This window comes from Primulina tabacum, chromosome 10 (assembly GCF_025594145.1).
Source record: "Primulina tabacum isolate GXHZ01 chromosome 10, ASM2559414v2, whole genome shotgun sequence".
In the NCBI taxonomy this organism is placed as follows: domain Eukaryota; kingdom Viridiplantae; phylum Streptophyta; class Magnoliopsida; order Lamiales; family Gesneriaceae; genus Primulina; species Primulina tabacum.
This window is the reverse complement of record NC_134559.1, coordinates 5,926,263-5,947,618: the sequence shown is the minus strand read 5'-3', so window position 1 is coordinate 5,947,618 and position 21,356 is coordinate 5,926,263. Positions and strand designations below refer to the sequence as shown.

The 21,356-nt window shown below is 34.3% G+C and overlaps 2 protein-coding genes across 2 annotated transcripts; both read right to left on the bottom strand.

Annotated features, from left to right (window-relative positions):
• Positions 1-4,036: 4,036 nt before the first annotated feature.
• Positions 4,037-14,749, bottom strand: LOC142506260 (villin-4-like). The gene is given in 24 exon segments (XM_075619459.1): positions 4,037-4,605; positions 4,680-4,891; positions 4,973-5,123; positions 5,125-5,301; positions 5,453-5,518; positions 5,599-5,724; positions 5,861-6,001; positions 6,205-6,217; positions 6,346-6,491; positions 6,758-6,886; positions 8,291-8,428; positions 8,536-8,604; positions 8,704-8,772; positions 9,592-9,747; positions 10,610-10,710; positions 10,868-11,015; positions 11,110-11,272; positions 11,754-11,883; positions 11,966-12,143; positions 12,232-12,468; positions 12,547-12,615; positions 13,041-13,140; positions 13,354-13,455; positions 14,501-14,749. Coding segments are annotated over 23 exon segments (2,889 nt in total). The 5' UTR covers positions 13,410-13,455; positions 14,501-14,749; the 3' UTR covers positions 4,037-4,491.
• A 5,850-nt stretch (positions 14,750-20,599) lies between these two features.
• Positions 20,600-21,079, bottom strand: LOC142504862 (zinc finger protein 2-like). The gene has a single exon (XM_075617710.1). The coding sequence runs from the start codon at positions 21,077-21,079 to the stop codon at positions 20,600-20,602; it is 480 nt and encodes a 159-aa protein (XP_075473825.1).
• Positions 21,080-21,356: the final 277 nt, after the last annotated feature.

The window sequence follows — 21,356 nt, the reverse complement described above, 5'->3', positions numbered from 1 at the left end:
GTAGGGATTGAGATACTCGTCTCACAAGTATAAATCTGCGAGACCGTCTCACAAACGATATGCTATTTATGTGAATACAACTTTCCAACTAATCGCCTACACATAGCTAGTTTATACGGATCCAAATAACTTTTTAAACATTGGGATCTATGTACACACATTCAAAAGAGAAGGGGAAAAAACACAAGAATTCATATGAGACTGTTTCACAGATCAATTTTGTGATATGAATATTATATATTTGGATCATCTATTAAAAAATATTACTTTTTATTGTAAATATAAGCAATATTTACTCATTTTACGAATAAAATCCGTATATCATCTCACAGTTGACTTACTCAAAAAAAAATTACACAGATTTATATTAAAGTCAAAAGATTGAAGATTGCTCCAACGATGCAGTAAAAAGTTGCTTAACTTTTCATGCTTTTGACTTGATTTTCTGAGTGAGCAGACAAACTTAGCTATTATTATTAGTTCCGTAGCACTGCACACACGATGATAAAAAAGTGTGATCGGCACACATAACGGCCCCACACACGATGATAGTAATGATTAATAAACTGAATTTGTGGTTTGGGAAGAACAGCGGACTTTCAAGTGCATATGAATGATTCACAGATTCAGTTGGCAAGTGGCCATGGAAACCAATTATCTGTCGATCTTTTATTCTACCGAAGCATAGATTCAGTTTATGGTTAATGGCCCATGAAAAACTTTTAACTAGAGATCGTTTACCCTTCGCCCCTGACAAGTCGTGTGTGCTGTGTAATGTGAAAATCGAATCGGTAAAACATTTATTCTTCACCTGCAATTTTACAGTGGCGGTGTGGAGGCAAATCAGATGTTGGCTTGGTATGTCGAAGATGATGGGATCTCCAACAGCTGTGTTACGAGCTTTCAGAAGTTGTTATCGTGGAAATTCAGTGCTGTCTAAGATGCGCCTGACTTCACTAGCAGCAACGGTGTATTGCATCTGGACTGCACGCAATAAGAATATTTTCAAAGATGAAAAGCCGAGCGTTGATGAAATAGTTCGAAAGATTAAGATCTTTGTTTTACGTTTGTATTCCAAATTCGATTGATGTTTTCATTCAGTAGTGTAATGTTGTGGTTTAGTTTAGGGCAATCAACGTTTGGTTGATTGTTTCTCTGTATTTGTTTTTTATCCATCTTTTTAATGAAGTAATTTCGTTAAAAAAAAAAATGATTAATGAGATACTATCTAGGTGGACATTAGCCTCACTTCATTTCAACGGGTAAGATATTGCCACATATACAATTTCAAAAAAAAAAGTGAGTCCTATATATGCATGGGCAAATTTTGGTCCATCCATCCTATAATGGGAACAATACCTACATGAGTAGGATGAAATAAACCGATGGGAATGGCTTGGTGTGGTTTTTACCTATCAATTTTTTAAATTTTCTACAGTATCTCTGTGATATATGGACCCATCGACGACTGTGGGAGGCACAAGCTTCCGTCAGAGCATCCATTTTGTACACAACTTCTTCTAAGAAAACCAGCAAGGACACACTTATAGCTTGGATATCTTGATTTTTTTAACCATGTCTCGCGTCCGAGAAACAATTATAACAAATCATCGTATAAATAAATAAAAAAATATTAGCAAGAACCACATGTGCATTTTCTTTAGAATATTGCAAAAATTAGGATAGTATTGTTCAATAATACATGTAAAACATTTTTTTTGGGTGAAATTTAAAAAATATTGTTGGGTGCAATAATTGTCCCTGCTTATTAGAGCGATCGAACCGTGTTATTTAAGCAGCTGTGCGATTTAAAAGATTTGAGTTGCACCATTACTACTAGCTATAACTTTTGGTAAAGCGGCAAGCGCTCGGTCCTACAATTGGTATCAGAGCCAAGGTCACGTGTTCGATTCCCATTGATTGCAAGGAGCGGAATTATTGGGAGGGAGATTGTTGGGTGCAATAATTGTCCCTGCTTGGTAGAGCGATCAAACCATGGTGCTTGAGCTGATGTGCGTTTTAAAATATTTGAGTTGCATCATTACTACTAGCTATAGCTTTTGGTAAAACGGCAAGCGCTCGATCCTGCAAGTATGCGTTCATTTTTGTTAAAATAATGTCAAAAGTATATCTTTTTATTTTTTTGGAATATATATATACGTCGTCATGAATTTTTGTATATTGATTGTCCATAAATTGTTATTATTATTATATATAATTTCAATATAAATTTTTTAACATGTTTTCAAAAATAATTTAAAATTTTTAATCAAACTTTATTTATCTTATATATTTTTTGAAAAATATTTATTTATTATTTAAAATTTTGATTTAATAAGTGATTATATAAAATATCACTTTTGTGTACGTAAGATATAAAATACTAGTATGCTATAATGAGAGTGTTCCACCACAAAGTCAGGGGCGGGCCCTTACGGTGGGCGGGCCGATTAACGGCCTGGGGCCCCACCTTGGGAAGTGGTCCCAATTATTTTTTAAATACCATATAATTTAAATTAATTATAGGAAAATGATAAAATAAAATAAAATAATCGAGAATATTTTTATGACAAGCACGTGTCACTATAAGTTTATATATACATTCTTTCAATTCGATCAATGGTTTCTCAAAATTTTCATAATCTTCTGAATTGAAAAAGAGAATTTGAAGAATATTTCATATTACAACATAATTGATTTTTATGAACTTAAGTATTGTATTCGAGATAAAAACTTGTGTGAGACGGTCTCACGGTATTTTGTGAGACATATATATCTTATTTGAGTCATCCATGAAAAAGTATCACTTTTTATGTTAAGAGTGTTACTTTTTATTCTGAATATCGATAGGATTGACCCGTATACAGATAAAAATTCGTGAGACCGTTTCAAAAGAGACTTACTCTGTATTCGAATTGATGAATTCGAAGTTATCGATTTCAAATCTATTGATTTGTTTAAGCAAATCTACTTGATAACGAATTACAAATATCAAATATTTATATTTTGAGTAATATTCTAAAAAACGTAGACGGTAGGCGCACGGTTATTAGCGCCTAAGCCGATTTTTAAAACGGTGATTTTAAGTCATTATATTGAATTTCAAATCAATATCAAGATTGAGTCATTTCAAATCATTTATTCAAATACTTCCTCAAACTCAAATATTTTAATCCAAACAAAATCTAAATTTTTTCTTAAACCGAATTGAATATCTTGTAGTGATCGAAAACAAGAGTAGAATATATTGCTTCGAGTTGTTTATTATCTGTAAAATCAAAATAAATAATTTAAGATTAAGATGGAATTGAGATAAAGTAGATGGATTAAGGGAATATATTCTCATTTAAATTTCTTATTTAATTTATTTATCGATATCCAAATAACTTCAACAATAATACTATAATCGACGAGCCTGCGCTTTTTCCAGTACAAGGCTTCACATGATGTCCTGAACTATTTTCCATTACAAAGCTTTTTATGGCAGCTTTACCAGTGCTTGGTAATAACTACTACCATACGTACATTCGATATAAAAAAAAAATCGTCTTGTATCAAAATCTCAAGTTTAAGATTAAATCTCGAGTTTTAGATTCATTTTGTAACAAAAACGGTCTCATGTGTCACATTTTGTGAGACAAATCTTTTATTTGGGTCATTCATAAAAAAATATTACTTTTTATGCCAAAAGTATTATTTTTTATTGTGAATATCGGTAGAATTGACCGTCTTACTGATAAAGATTCGTGAAACCGTCTCACAAGAGACCTACTCTGCAACAAATCTCTCCTTTCTCGAAAAACTGAAATAGATTCCCTCCTAATGCTATGGTTTTGTCCCAGACAAAGTTAAATTTAAAAAATTGATTGTGATGAACCAAGGATAAACAGAGCGAAGCTAAAAAAAACCAAAAGTTGAAGTTTTTGGCAAAAAATCTCCCAAACTTATTAGGCACTTCAAAGTTCTTGTAAACATGATGCAAGATGACAACAGTTTGCCATAAAATTCTTGATACAGAGTATCGAGTGAGTGACAATTAACTGAAAAAAAAATCACACTCTCTTATTGTCTGGTAAAATATAATGAGTAAAATGTTACATTCCTGTACACACCTTCCACCCTTGGAACTACTGTCTATACTAAGAATGTCAACTTTCAAGCTCCTAACCACTCTGCTACAAATCGATAGCCGAAAAAAATGAAACACAATGAAGGGGGAAAAGTATACAAGCTCAAATCAAACATGGAAAACCAAAACGAATACCAAGAAATTAACTTGTGATACAAGAATGATCAAACAAAATTCCTTTGCTCCAAACTTTGTAGATATATCGAAGTTCAGCTCTAAACGAAGTAGCAGCAGCTGAAAAGTGCTGTCCCTACACTTGGGAGATATAATCCTGTATAGTGTAAGGCATCTCTGCAATCCATTCGTGAAAACAGATAATGAATTTCGAAGAACACATTCAACTGAGGAATCCTTGAATAGATTTAGAATAAATGAAGTGACATTTTAAGCTTATTCTGTTTCCATTTTGGTAACTTGTAGAAAACATCCTTGGTCACACCAAATTTCTCCTTGAACTCCACTGATGACAAATATCTCTGCAAAACAATTCATCTATGTGTAATGAAAAGATTGGATTCTTAATCATTATAATACTTTTCCATAAACATACCTCTCGTTTTGTTACATCAATATCTGCCACTCGATCAGTTGACGTGGTTTTAAGCCGCTCGTATGGGTATACTGTGAGCCCTTCCTCATCCTCCGCGCCACCTTCTTTCAAATCTTCTTGGATGGTTTCTGGCTTGGGTTTTGTTGCTTCCACTGATTTTTCCTTAGAGTTCTTCTCAGGCTCAGGTTTTGGTAAGGGTGACACAGGGATCACTTCAACGCAATAGCAAAAACATTAAAAATAAATTTTTTGAAAACGGAACACATGATTTATTAAAGAAATTTAGATTATACCTATAGTGGAACGCGGAATGATGAAGTTGCGTGCAGGTGCTGGCTGTTCAAAACCTGCACTAAGAGCAGCTATAGCTGATGATCTTGAAGCCAATTTCTCTGAATCCAGGGTCACCGATTTTGGGTAAATCTTTCCCACTGTTGGAGGAGGAAGTCGACATATTTCTTGCACCAGCATTTTCAAAGGTTGCTGCGAGAGCATTGAAAGCGGGAGACCTGCCTCTTACCCGAACTCTCTCAGGGCTAAACGACATGCTTCTTGAACGCTGTGATTTTTCAGGTGCAGCAGATCTTCCGCTATAGGAGACAACCGCTCTTCTTTTGGGTTTCTAACAGGTGAGAAACATACGAGAAATAAATACAAGAGCTTCACGATCACCAGAAGAATTTGATCAGATTTTGTCATAGCATATTTGTGAAAATATAACTCACGGTCAGATGGCAGAAACAGGAGAGGAATCAGAAAGAACAGAAACTTACATCCATAACAGGAGCGCCACCATTGATAAGAATTGAAAGTTTTCTTTGGAAAGAGTTGCCATGCATCTGTAACCCAATAAGTACTGAGTATATTTTTGAGCTTTGAATTCCAAGGTGCATACAAGACTTACAGTAAAAGAACTCACAGTAGATTTCGTGGAGTCCCAAGAGAAAAAACGAGTAAAAAATGTTGGCTCGGACCCTTCCATAACGGTATACATAGGAGTTTGGAGAGATGCTTTCTCAAGAAGAAAATCATGCGCCAAAAATTGCTATTGAAAGCAATAAAAGTTAAAAATATGTCAAAATAACGTTATATTTTTCCTTTCACAAAATAGCTTGTCGGTGTACTTTCATTAACAGCAGCAGTTTGTATTCAATTCAGCATGAAATCAAGTTCAGACATACCTCCCCAATATTTAATGCATTCATCTTGTTGTTGGATTGCACCTGTTGTCCAACCCAAACAAAAATGTCCGAGTGGCAGTCAAGAATGAATATATCTTCGGTCATCAGATCGTCCTGATTGAAATTGTGTACTTCTGTCACCTATAATAGAGAATATAACTAAGTTTCATACAGGATAATCCATCAGTAAAAAAAGGAAACTAATGCAAAATGCCTTTGTTGGGACACTCGACACTGATAAATACAGGATTGTCAAGGGAAAAAAAACATAACAGGGTCGAAAGCACAAACCAGATTCAGTTACTGTTTTCCCAGTAAAATAAAGAGAAATGAGATACTCATACCTTGAGATCTTCCGAAAACCATCAGTGTATTTCAGCAAGGTAGAATATTGAAAAAAAGAAAAAGAGTCTCAGTTGAGCTATTCGTATATGCAAACAAAAATGGACCAAAATCCTAAACTAGTACTAGATGACGACATACCCTTCAATAATGTGCATGAGAATAGATGAGGATCACTTTCAACTTCTCTAGCAATCTTCTGGCTTGGGTACTCAGATTTCCCCCCTAACAAATCCCAAAACTGATCAGATTCTGCACCTTCTTTTTGCAGTTTAGACTGCATGTTTGGCTGCAGATAAAAAGCTGGATAAGCAAAGCAGACATCACGCATATACCATATACAATTTAGCCAAACAAAAACCGCAATCCTTCCGTAATACAATTCTTCCATACAGTCTGCAGTAAGATGCATAAACTGAACTAACAAATGACATATCATCACACCTCATCTTGCAAAACATAGTGACAAAGTTAAGAAACCACAATGTGACCAACTGATAATTCTTGATGCTGAACTCCTAAAGGAATAGGAAACATCTATTACAATGGTAAGACCTTTATGAGATCCAGCATCCTCTCAACAAGTTCCTGGTCTTCAGATGTGGTAAGGCTTCCTGACCAGGTAAATACAGAGGACCCATTAAATAGTATGTAACAGTAGGAGGAGTTCAATGATGATGCCACCTGAGAATCAAATAAACACGAGTTTATACTCCTTGCTTTATAAATAGATAAAAACGAGCACGGGTTTAAAAAGAGGCAGAACATTAAATTTGGATGTTTTATAGGGGGTGAGAACATGGATAGCACAATACGCTAATATCCAATCACCAATAAAATTAAAAGCAATGTAATATCTCCACAGCAGGCATACGCGTGGGGTGCCAGCCATACGGAATCTCTATAATCCGACTATTAGCATTCATAATCAATCTCAGGCCAACTATATCTGAAACCCTTTGATGAAGGAGCTTACAAGCGTGCTTATTGTTGCTGAGAGAACTACAGTAACAGCTCTAGTTTCTTTAGAGTGGCTCTTTTGTTTCCTAAAATATCCCACCTTATAGATATCAGCTTATATTATCTTGATATGACTAATTTTCATATGTTTAATATATACTAAGCGGGCGTGAAAAAGACATTAAAATGTGGAGTTTTATATAGGTATATGCCTATATAGCTTGGACAACGCCATGTATCAGGAAGAAACATGAGGATCGATGCAGTGGTAATGTGACTCAAATTTGAAATTAAATGGCAGTTAAAGACAAGCCATTCGGTAATTGCACTAACATGTACTTGATGTGAATTAGAAAGGATTTATATATATATATATATAAAGGGTGTGAATGTTCCATTTCTGATTTATCTTGAGTATGTTATTTTGGTTTGGGATCAGCTTTGAGATGACAAATAGAACTCCATTGAGCAGTCTAATCCAAATAATCAGTTAAGACAACTTTAACCATTCCTATTCTAACACGTAGAGCCAGTGTTCACCCTCACTTAAATGCATAAATATTTTGATTTACAAAGATCTTCCTCACACTTCAGGTCAAGTGACCCCAAATGATTGTGAAATCGAGAAAACTTAGCCCTTATAATGGTTTCTTGAAGATATTTGCGACTTGCTAATCAATGGAGATGTCTTGTAATCCAATGTCTTTCTTTTGAAAACTCTTTCTCAAGAATATGTCATATATCAATGTGCTTAGTTATTGAGTGCATACTATATTCTTAGTTATGTCTATTGCACCTGTATTTTAACAAAAATAAAGTGTCTCTGTTGAATTTAAGCATAGTCAATTTTGTGTAATCCATATAATTTGTTAGCAGCAGTTTCGGCTGTCTTATATCCTGCATCTGCCCTAGATCTGGCTATAGATTGTTTTCTTGATAAAACATGAGACACTAGTGCTTTTTTTTGGTTGCTGAGCACATCCCTTGTATAGTTCATGAGACAAACAAGGTAATCACCCGATTCTGATAGCATTCTCAGTAACACCTAGATTTCTTCAGCATGCATGACATAATACGTCCATTTTCTGAATACGAGTTTTTGACTGCTTATTATCGCACAGGACTTACAGATTCAACTTGAATTGCTTGCATATTATCAGGTCCACTACCCTGAACTCGAAATAATGCCAATCCATCTTCTGCATATGTATCATCTGGAAGTTCTTTCTCAGCTATGTGATTCTTGTATCCTTCACTAAGACCACCCTGGCGATATGCAGACAGTTAATTCATCACCAATAGTATGCTTAAAACCGTATTAAACTAGAAACAAGAGAAATGTCAAATCCTAAAAATATTTGCGCCTCCAGAACCTTGAAGACTATGAAGCTCTGAAAAATGACAAAGAACTGGATTGGCTCATTCCCTTCGTAGACGCAAGCCTAGAAATTAACATTTATTCAACTATTAACACAAATATAAAGATGTAATATATTGTTTTTAAAAATAATGCCGATTAACCGCCTAGGAAAGCAATTTGCCTGAGTGGGTAAGAACTTCAGAGACTCAACCATCTTGCTTGCCTGTGAAGTTGCAGATACTCTGTCTACCTGTTAATTGACCATATTATCAACAAGACTAATGATTCATGAAAATTAAATTTATAAATACGTTAGATATGGCCATGATTTCTTCCAAATATGGAATAAAGAATTGTTTTAAATTATGGTTATTTAGGTCAAGCTACCATTACGTTAGTACTCCAAAATCTAGCCATATTCAGTACTGAAAAGTGAAAACCAGAAGTGTCAGCCAGAACTTTCCAGCCTAGTACATACAATGAAAAAATAGTATGTTTTCACCACTAACAGAGATTTGGGCTCATAATTCATTTAAAAAAACTTCAAAACCAGGAATAATGGTCTGGGACAACCCCAGAAGAATATTGCTCCCCTGTGCTTCTTCATTCTAATTTGCATTATTGACCTCTATCCATTTACATTTCCTTGGGTTGGTCTCTGACACGTCAAATCCCACCCTTAACTTGAACATAAAAGTGATTCACTTTTTGACCTGTTATTTATTCCATTAACTGGCCTACTTGAGCGCCATTAGATGCCATGTCATTATGTTGTTTCTTCCCTACTCAAGGAGAAGAGATTTGTCAGGCATGACTATTCAGCGCGTATTTCTTAAGTCAATGAAGTAGTTTTTTACATCTAAATCGTCAAAGTCAGCTCCATAAACTCTCTCGCCATCTTTAACTCTATCTGTCCATGATGCAATTTCATATAATTTGGCTGTTCAGAAGCTTTTACCAGCTTCAAATCTCCATCAGCAAAGATAGACGTTGGTGAATTTGAGTTAAAATGATAAATATTTCCAAAGATTAGAGCACAGTGGCATTAGATAACAAAGCACGACTTCACCTCAACACTTTGCTTCCCTATCCATGTCCCAATGAGATGATCCTCCTTTTCTTCTCCAGGATAAGAATACTGAAAGATATAGCAATCTCCACTGTAAAACTTTGACTGATTAGAAGCTGGGAGAAGAGTCTTCTTTCGACCATTTACACGCCAAACCTAGAAAAGTAGTAAACTATAAATCAGTGTCAGTGGGTTTAAAGCAATCTTAATGCACAAGATTTATTTCTCACACCTAAGAGATATCATCATCAACAAACAAGAGCACTGGAGACATGTTTCATTTGGATAATAAAATCAAATATCATAGACAATTTTTTGTTAATGAGAAACTATACTAGGATAATAAAAGATAACAGTCATAAAGAGCAGACAAGATATCCACAGGTACGTCAAATATAGATGAAACTCTGATTACATCAACAACAAATAAAAAATCAATTTCTAGCTAAATCTGATATCGAGAAATTCTTAAATTCTGAACGCTTCCAAATCCAAACTGAAGCTCTGAATCTGATCTTTTCCCAACATTCTTTCGTTGATTCTTCAGTATCATCGAATATCCTGATGTTTCACTTCAGCTAGATTGACCTAAAGATACAATAGACTCCCACACTCCAAAAAGTACCGCATCTCTTGCTAATATCGCGACCAATATCTAAAACAAACAATTCACATGCTGATATTGGAGCAAATATCATAGACAACTAAATCCTCTCACATCCTCAACAATCAGTTGCTGGGTGCAAGATAAGTGACATTATTGAGCCTTGTACAATAGTGGTAGATAGCTTTTGAATTTTGAACAATGATTTATTGTTCAAAGTGCACCACCAAATTACTCAAGTTAGTTTCTTGTTAAAAGACAGTTAACTTCAGTAACATCCTTCCAAAGAAATCATGTCTTAAACCTGCTTGACCAAACATTACTTATCATCGTAAGAGAATGTTAACAATCGACGATGCCAATTTTCCTCAAAAAATTTATATAGAACCAGATCTACCACAGGTTTCACATCACCTGTAAATCTCCTGAGCAATCTATATATGGTTCAGGTTCTTCCTTGGGGACTTCTGCTTTCAGAATACCCTTCACATTAACCCCTTGGCGTTTTAGAAGTGCTGGAAACATCAATTGGAAAAATAGTGTGAATTAAAGACGTTACAGGTAAATATTTTGGACAATATATAGGATAAGAAAAATACAGGGGAAACAAAAGCAAATTGTAGTTGTACAATGTCTTTCAACAATAGAACATAAACTCAGTGTATTACTGACCTGCAACCTTCCCTCTACTATCCTCTGTCACAGACACATTGCTTGATTGGGGCCAGTATTTAAATTTCGACCGAAATTGGACTGTCTCAAATCCCTCAATCACACGGATAATATGAGATTTGGATCTATTAAGGCTGTGCAGTAAATCCTGCACATGAAAAGGAATTTGTTAAGTTCATTGATAGGGATAGAACTGCAAAACCCATTGGAAAAAGCCAAGTAACTAAAGAAACTATACTTACATCAGCTGTGCTGCATGCAGCTTTTCTCGACGTAAGTGAAGTATTTCTCCCCATCCAGATAAAAACTTCTATCCCACAATCAAGAAAATAGCATTTATATGTATCTAATAACTCCCTCGTCAAAAAATCAGCCTCCACTGGTACTGCTTCCCCCCTTTCAACACTTGATCATAAACTCTAACAAGTCAAGATTCTATAGTTCCTCATCATAAACAAATAACCACCATCTGGCTACATTTCAAATAGTCTGACAGCAACATTTACTTTGTAGGAAAAATATCAAATAAAAGGTGCTCAAAACGAATTGACATTCATCCTACATCAATAATATGTAGCCAACACCAATAACAATCAATCCAAATTCCAAGGAACAGGGTAAAAATGTCCTACTGCAGCCTTATGCATCATTCATCTGAAAACCAAAAGAAGCTTTACAAAAGAAGAGGTAGACATTGTATCAGTTTATTTCATGAACTTTTATCAGCATGTGAATGAAATGAATTATAAATAAGAACTCCTCAGAGCTTCATTTGGGTAAATTTCCCAATACATTGAGATATCACAGACCGAACATTAATGATGAATCATGCCATGCTAAGAACATGAGACATATGAAAGAGATTATTGAAAGCGGTTTTATATACCAGAAAAGTCTAGGAGCAACATCAGAGCTTTTGGATTCATCAGAGTTTGTTTTCCTCGGAAGTGGAGCAAATCCACCAAAGAAACCCCAAAATTCACCACTCTCTGCATCTGCCATTAATTTTCCATCTTCTGCAGTCAAAAGAAAAGACAGCTGTGACGCATCCATCACTTGGTCATCAACTTTCAAACAACCAATGAGCAGTATATTTACCAATAGCTGCTATTTCACACTTTCCATCATGATAAGTATCTTTAACATACTGAACAACTTCCAAAGCTTTAGCCCTCTCTGGAATAGATGAGTTGGAACCATTGAATTGAAAAATTTTAGACTTTGTATCAAGAATAAATATGTCATCATGATTGAGAGAAGATCGGGCAAAAGTAACCTACACAATCATATAACAAGAAAATGATAAAGATGTGCATACTAAGATAGTGCATCAAAAGTATAGGAACAACCCAAAAAAATCTTGCCTCTTTCACATGTACGACATGCTTTCCTTTGCATACAAACAAGCGGGTCTGATGCTCTTCGGCCTCAACATGCTTAAAGCCAGATGCAACTCCACCTTCTTGAGGTATTATACATGGTTTAAAATAGGAAAGAAACTTTTCCGTTTCCCGGCCTTGTACTTCCCGATATTGAACAGCCCGCCCCCCAAGTGCTGCATCTAATTCAACAGCCTTGATGGCTGCAGTGCCGGCCTCATCCTACGTAAGGAAATACTTCGGTAATAATGACATCTCTAGAGGCACACTGACTTTTTCAAAAGCAACATTAGGGACTACCTGACTCGTATCTTTACCAAGCCAGTAATGAATATCATGGCGTAGGCCACCATTTTTCAGGGCAGTTGTCTGCAAAAAAGAACTATAAGATTAAACTGAAATACATACTTCTCTAAGTAACATCTCTAAGTAAAGGCACGTTTTATAATATCGAGAGGATAGCTGTTGGGTCAACGAAATTCTAATGCACAGAGCTAGGAAAAGGTTCGAGAAGGAAAAATAACGACTATTGTGTGATCCTCCAAGTGAAGGTTTATTTATTACCAAACTGGGAATCAGAGCAAAAAGAAAATGAAAAAAAGATTACCCATGGTTGGCTAAAAACTTCAGAGGAAAAGCTATACTATAAATAAATACTAAGGTGAGCAAATGCATATATGAAAGTGCACAAAAATCGAAATGAGAAGGTATTACAACATTGGCTTCCGGTGAGCAACTACTTAATCAAGATAGGTGCAAATGGCTATTGTTGGAGTAGAAAAGCCAAAAGTTACCTTTAATATCACATAGGAATCTCCAGTGAAGAACTTTCCATGTAGAGACTTTGGGACTGGAACAGGGTTAAAATTTTCAATTCGCCATATTTCAATGCCACTAGACCGAGTCAAGAAGCTAAACATGTGGAGATTCCAGATACTGGAAATGCAATCACAGCAATTGCAAGTGTAACAGTAAAAATCCAGTTGCCATGGCAGTGGTAAAAAAAACTATGCAAACAGATTTCAAACAGAAATGATCAGACATAATTATTTGCAACTTAATAATAATGTAATGCAAAGACAAGTTTGATTGGCAGCATTCGGATACGCCTTCTGTCCTGCCCCTTGGAAAGCTGAATCCAAATCTTTATTTGAAACTGACATGCTCTTTTCCTCAGACTTTTAAGAATTTTCTATACCCAAATTTGACCTGAAACAAGACAAGGATAACCTTCAATAGCCATTAACTGGGTATATAAAAACTAATAGGTAAAGGTAAACTCTTAGATTTACAAAACACATGATGATAGTCACATATGATCAGGAAAAACTAAAACATCAATTACAATCGGCATTCGATCCAATCGTGTGATATTGTTCAATCTTGGAAACTGTCAGTACTGTATATAGTTAAAAGATATCAATCCACGTAATTCTATCACTGAACTGCACACATCCATACCAGAAGTCCCAAGGCAATCAACATTCCATAATTAACAAAAAAACCTTATCCCAGGCCCAGGATGAATCACAAAGACACAAACTACTTGCTGTCAAACCAACCACGAATTAACCTACAGCTACTCTCAATATAAATGCCTATTAGATACATCAGCAACAACGATCTATAAGTTCATTCTGCTTGTCGGGGCAAGAGTATATACTTCTCTGCATATTATTTCCCCCCACAAGCAGACTGGAAACAGCCGCTTCTCCACTAAACACTATTCTGTGGAATCAATTTTGTAAGTACATCCAGATTCATGCTTCTCACTCCAGATGTCATGCAATTATCAGTTCCAAGTCAGAAGAGATCAACAACTAAGCCTCGTACTCATGTCTTTTCTTTTATTTGTCAAAGGTCTAACTTCCATGTTTTCTATTGTAGATAAACTCACCAAGTTGTTAAAATATACGAACTATGCGAATGACATGGAGCAATTCGTAAAATATTGACATAAGGGTAATGGACAATCTAAAATGATATTCTCCCAGGAAAATCACCATGAACCAACAAATATAGCTATCTATTATGATCAAGCTTGATGCAAGAAAGTACATTCCGCTCTTCTCAAGAAACTACATTCTGCTCTTCCCATTAATAACTACCTGGCCTCCCTCATTCGAGAATCGAAAAATGGATAAATAAACCAATGAGCAGGATCCCATACAACAAATATCAACTAAATTAATGAAAAAGAAGATAGAAACAACAAATTCAACAATTAATCCATCTGGGTAGGAATCAACGGAACCTTTTCAAATGTGCCAATGCAGTAAACTTCTGCTCAATATTCGACGGGGAAAAAAGTTTTCCTTTGAAAGCCCACAGATGATAATGGAATAAATTACAGTAAAATTTTCTTGAATCCCCACTTTAAGGAGTCAGGACCCATCAACCATTATTAAAGAAAAATCACATCTTTATTACTTATTATATCATCAAAAAAAGAAAAGAAATCAAGGATGGAAGCCCATGAACACACATCTTTATTCAAATCAAAACAGGAAAACGTTTAGGTAGCCCATTAATTATATTTTCACGGTAAGAAAAAGAACAGCAAAAATTCCATAATCCTTAATTAGGGTGGGAAATGACCTGACTTCCGATAAGAGACCGGGATAGGCGGTGCGCTAGTCATAAAGGTGAAGAGGTCTCATTTCTTATTCGCTAGCAAATGCGTAGATGCTCGGGTTATTCTCCATGCTTCTATCCTATTTCAATATCATTAAATTATATAAATTTTATCGTATTTTTTAAATTAATTAAATAATTTAATGATTAACATTTGATCGCGATATTGCAAGAAAATAGAAAAAAACCTTTACTATAAAGTGGGACCCAACTGTGCGGCGATGGCGGAAAACAAGGTGGGGATCGTGCTAGCTATGAGTTTGGTATTATAATTGATAAAAACTTGTATGAAACGGTTTTATGGGTCGTATTTTGTGAGACAGATCTCTTAATTGGGTCATTCATGAAAAAGTTTACTTTTTATGCTAACTTGTGAATATCGATAGGGTTGACTCGTGAGACCGTCTCACAGATAAAGATTTGTGAGACCGTCTCACAAGAGACCTACTCACTGTAATTTGGCTTGAAAATCTTTGACCACCGTTGAAGCTGTGGCAAGACATGGAACGTCTTTAAACTTCAACTAATTTTGTGGGGGTCATCCCTAATTTTAAAGATTATTTCATCTGTCTCAAATACATTGATTTATTTTTTTATATACATATTTAAAATTAATTGAGAGTAAAATTTACAAATAAATATTCTGGTTTTTCATATTTAATTCGTTCAAAAAATAGTTGCAATATATAACAAGATAAAATGGTTGCAACATTTCTGCCGCAACTATTGCTGAAATTGCTTAACTTGATATATATTATTAAATTTGAAATTCATTTTAAATTATATCCAACCGATTAATCAAGAAATTTGTAATCATGGATTTGATCTGAGCGCATCTTACCCAATTGCGCATATTCGAAGTTCGCATTCGTATAATTGTGCGTTTGTTAAGACATCATTAGTTATAGAGAATGATTCGGTGAGTTTCAAGGGTGTAAACGAATCACATCGGTTCGAAAAATATTTGATTTATATTCAAATTTTTTTTCGAGTCAAACTTGAGCCCAAATTATTTTATTCGATATTTCGCGAGCTTTAATATTTTACTAATATAATATAATTATATATGAAATAAATAAATTTCGAGCATTTCAAGTACTTATTTTCGATCAATAATTTAAATAGTTCGTGAACATATTTGAATCTTTTGAGCCGAAATCGAACTTTAATTCGAACCGAAATCAAGACAAAATTTTAAAATTTTCGAACTTCTAATCGAGCTCGAACTAGAATAAAACTAATTCGAGCCTTCAAATTTTCGTCATATTCGATTCAATTCGATTCGTTTACACCTCTATTATATTGAGTTATCAAAATTTTGAATCTCCACAATTGTTTGTGAAGTTTGTATGGACAAACAATAATTGCTCAATTCATGTAAGCCTCGTGAGGTGACCATTTGCATGACTTTCGCCCATATATGAATTTCCAATGTTTGTGTCTAACTCAATGTGTGTGTTTGTGTCTATATATATATATATATATATAATTTGAACATGAATGCCCCCATAGTGGGTATCGAAACATATTTGCTTGTGTAATAACTAATAACATTAGAAGCAAAATGACACAATAATGTTAAATGTTTCAAAAGGAAAACAAATTGGTATATTATTTATGTTTTTTTTTTAAATTAAACATAAAGGTAATATAAAAATTGTACGTTTGGTATTAAAAAAGAAAGAAATAAAGAAAATGGTTCTCGGCATAAAAATATAGAGTACCGAAATTCACCACTCCCAAGGAAAAAGGTGTGAAAATATTTATATGGTAATTATTATCGCACTGTTTTTAATATTTATCCATTATTATCAACTTCAAATGCAATTTCCCCCCTAATCAAACTTTTTCAATCTACTACAATTCTACGTGCGTATATGATTATAAAAACATAGATGCAATTATATAATTATTTGACACAATCATAAATTATTACAATAGCATTTTATTATAATCGCATGTGCTTCGTCCACTATTAAATATAATTATATCGAATATAACTATTATATTTTTCTTGTCACTCTTTTATTTAGTGCCTAGCAACATAACATCACATAGTCATATTGAACGAAGTGAATTTTATAGAGTGTTTGCAGTATTTAAAAAGATATTATCCAGCGTTACAAACAGTTGATTAATATGGTTACTATCGTGATTAATATGGTTACTATCAAGCACATACAAATAATAATTCTAACAATATATAAAATAAGACAAAACTTGCGTGAGACGGTCTCAAGGGTCGTATTTGGTGAGACAGATCTCTTATTTGGGTCATGCATGAAAAATATTTACTTTTTATGCTAAAAGTATTACTTTTTATTATTTTTATTGTAACGACCATGAGCTATCCCGATCTTGGGCTCCCTCGGGTGCCTTGTCCCATCTTGGGTTAAGCCCAACTGATACCAAGTCTCTTTGAACTATGTACTTATGCCAGAAGGTCATGAGTTCGAGACTTGGGGAGGTACCACTCCACCAATACTGGTGTGGAGAGTCCTATGAGTAATGACGCATGTGGAAAGCCCGTGAGGGAAAAGGCGTTACAATAAAAGGCGCTCGTCTCACAGATAAAAATTCGTGAGACCGTTTCACAAGAGGCCTATTCATAAAATAAATAACACTATTCACATTATGATTGTTTTTCAACCAATTTTTTTTGTTTTGTTTTGTTTTGAAAACCACTGGGATCTTTTTGCAGACTACATGTATCGAACTAAAATATTATCACAATTACCAAACAAGGAATGATCGATCGACGTTGGCTGTGGATCGATTCACAACTTATTTACTACATCCTACATGCACTCCACAAGACTATGTATCAATTACATGTTAAATATCGAAGTTTTACGCCCTCAGCTTATAGATTTCACTTAAACGACTGAGATGTTGCTCCTGATAGTAGGACACGGAATCCGAAAATGATCTATATATATAACTAGGGTTTTTTTTTTATCATTCTAAAAGTTTGCGCCAACACTCGGTACCAAGAAGTCATCGATTGCATTTAAAAAAGGTCCCAAGAGACCCTCAATTCAAATATACATTCAGGGAGTGTTCATCCCGCCCTGGTTTGTTAGGACAAGGCAATATCATTGCCAAATTGATTCTATGTGTCACTTAGGTTGTGCTTTGATTAACAGATTTGACATTATGAAATCTTAATCCATTGATTTTAATTTTTTTGGGCAGACAATATATTAGTGTGAATTTCAAATCCACTAAAATCACACAAAAGAACGCCAGATTGTTCGTAGCTTCGTTAAAAAAGAAAAATATTGGCATGTGATATACAAAAGTATAAGTTCATTGGATTTGGTAGTTTGAGAGTGAAATTGCCTAAAATTCATGTTTATAAACTTGATAGTGCTTTAATTTACAGCATCCAAATATAGCTTATTTAAATAGATTTCTTACGATATTATTCTTTTTGTTTTTGTGAACCATACCTATTTTTATATGAGAAAAACATTATTACAAAAAAATATATAGTAACGATAATAATAAAGACACTACAAATTTTTCTTTTTTTCAAATTTTTTCAACCCATTCCATTTTATTAGTGTAAAAAAATTTGCTCAAATCTTAGAGCCTCACGTTTATCAATGATCTTTCTACTTCCACACACACACATATTGTATTTTTGGTCTTGTATGTTTGCTTCTATGTTATTTTGGTCATATTTATTATCAAACCTAAGTGTTATTCATTTATATTTCGATTTTTGGTAATTTTAACCTTTTTTAATTGAAAGTGCCGATGTCCGTATTGGTTCCACATCATGGGAAAACGACTAAAATTACAAAAATAAAAAAAAATAGCGAACTATAAGACTGAAATTTGACAACACGCATTATCAAAATAGACAAGCATCCATGTACAAAAAATGCAATTTTTCATATATATATATATATATATATATGTGTGTGTGTGTGTATGAATGAATGTATATGGATGAGCTTTTTGGTGATGATAATTCAGCCAATCCATTGCTTTCCGTGCTGATGGTGTTATATATATGTATATGATTGCGACTTTCCTCAACTTAGATGTTGATCCACACTGGGGAAACAATGTGCGACGTATATATGTTCATTAAATCTCGACTCCCAGTGTATTTACTAATTTGACCCTTCCAAGCAAAACAGCAACTAGCCTTTATAATCGTCCCAAGGTAGGGCCAAAATTGGGAGTTCGCCTCCAAATTAACTTTGATAGTTTAACCATAGAATAAATAATGGATATGAAATAAGCACAAATACACAAATAACTTCTATGACAACAACATTTCGAATTCAGCGTGGGATAGTTGCAATTTTGGTGATATAATTTGTCAAAAATTCGTTTATAGTCTTGGAAAATTTCAATTTCCAGTTTTAGACCTCACCGAGATGTTGATGTGACATAGGAAAAACTAAAAAGAAAACGGAAACCTACTTGTTGAAAATATCTGGGACTAAAAAATGGAAGGAAAAAAAAAAAAACAATTTACGCGACTAAAAATATTGTTAAAGAATAATCGTAGTTTCCGAAAGAGAAATAAAGTACTGTGAACTTTTAAAAGATACAAAAATCCGAACAAAAAGATCTGGAGTGAATTTTTCGAAAATAAAGGTCATATCTCTGAAGTGAATTTTTTGAAAATAAAATTTCAAGAAAACAGGAAAAGCCGTGTTAGCCTTGATTTGGAAATTTTGTCTTGATCGGTCTGACATTTGATGCACCGAGGTCGTGCTCATACGTTTATACACAAGTCAAGACTTTTCCGGTGCAAATCGGGTCCTTGATTTGCAGCCTTTGCGCAGTGACACGTGAAAGAGAGAATCTCTTGACTAATCATTCATATATCTTCGCAAAGTATAACTCAATATAAGTTTACTCGATGCTAATATTAACATTCTTCATTTCACACTGACCATCCAGTTAAAAATCTCACAAGCTACTTATCCAATCTTCATTCAAAACGAAAAAAAACCTAACAGTCCAAAGTATAAAACTCCATATATCACTTATAACTTCTCCTATAAAAACAACAAATAGAAATCGCGAAATCATTCCTCTCAAATGTAAATTGGCGCATACATTATGAAGTTAAAATCCCGTATTCGCTAATAAAATATCTATCTATACATGCATTTTTGTATCTCTATAAATATTTTGACTAAGCCTCTTTTTTACTCACGCATACATCTCTGTAACATTTATAATTAAATGAACGTACATTAATTACGTTCTTTCTGCACAATAGAGACCAATAATCTTATCATTATGATCATTTTCATCAGTTAATCACTTACTTCCACAATCTTGTCTACTCATTTAACACATCCTGACATTTTTCTAACAGTGACATATCAAATACCCAGTGGAATATTTTTGTCTGAACTTGACCAGATCAGATTAGTTTTCAAATGTAAATTTTATTAATTATGCTTTTTTGGAGTTTTAATTACACATGTATATATGTATACACACACATACATATAACAAGAATTTGTTTATATGGTTTACAAGCTACTACTGTATATTCGAAGTTTACACGGTATATACCCGAATGATTGTGGTTTATAGGTTTCTCGTCATATAAAAAAAACAAATAGACATCAAGGAAAATTTGACATTTTCCAATGAAAAATAAAATTAATTAATAATAATCTTATAGAATTTGACTGGATAATTGCTGTTACAGGAATTTCCAACAATTAATTGTGAGAAATCAAAGCTTCAATGACAAATCAAGATGGTTAGGCTCTTCACAAGCTCTTTGATCAGGTTTGAAGTATCCATTAACAATCAAGTTATCATCATATTTCTCATCACTTCTCACGGATCTATGATCTGTAGGGCCATGAAGATCAAACCCAATAAACCGACGCAAACTAGTACTCGAACTTGACCCGAATCCCGGGTTCAAACCCGAGCCCGAGTCACGCCTCGCCGAGCTCGATTCTCTGATCTTCTTGGCTAGGGTTCTCTCAAGTTTATGAGCATTTTGATGACCTCCTAGAGCTTGGGAGCTGTTAAACTTGCGTCTGCAGTAGTTGCATGAGAAAACCCGCGGTTCGGTTGGGCTTAAAGGTGGCGATACCGGCCGCAATTTCGGAGAAGAAGGATCAAGCACTAGATCCAGGTTGAGCGCCTCGATTTTTCTTGATGATAAGCTCAGACTAAGAGATGTTTTGGGTTCATAATCCATGATTTTGTGTGATCAAACAGATGATTGGTAGAAGATGAAATGTGTGGATTAGTGCTTGTTTTGTGGAGGAAAAGATGAGTGAAGCAGAAGCATTAGTTAACAAGTAATTATCTGCATGGAACCGAGGAGGTATACAGGTTTCTAGACCGATGTGCTCTATATTTATATATACAGAGCATATCGCAGTAGAAAATTGATAATTATAATTATATTTTCGTGTTTGAGATAAAATCTTTTTTGTTCCTCGAGAATTTTGGTTTTTTATATTTGTCTATTT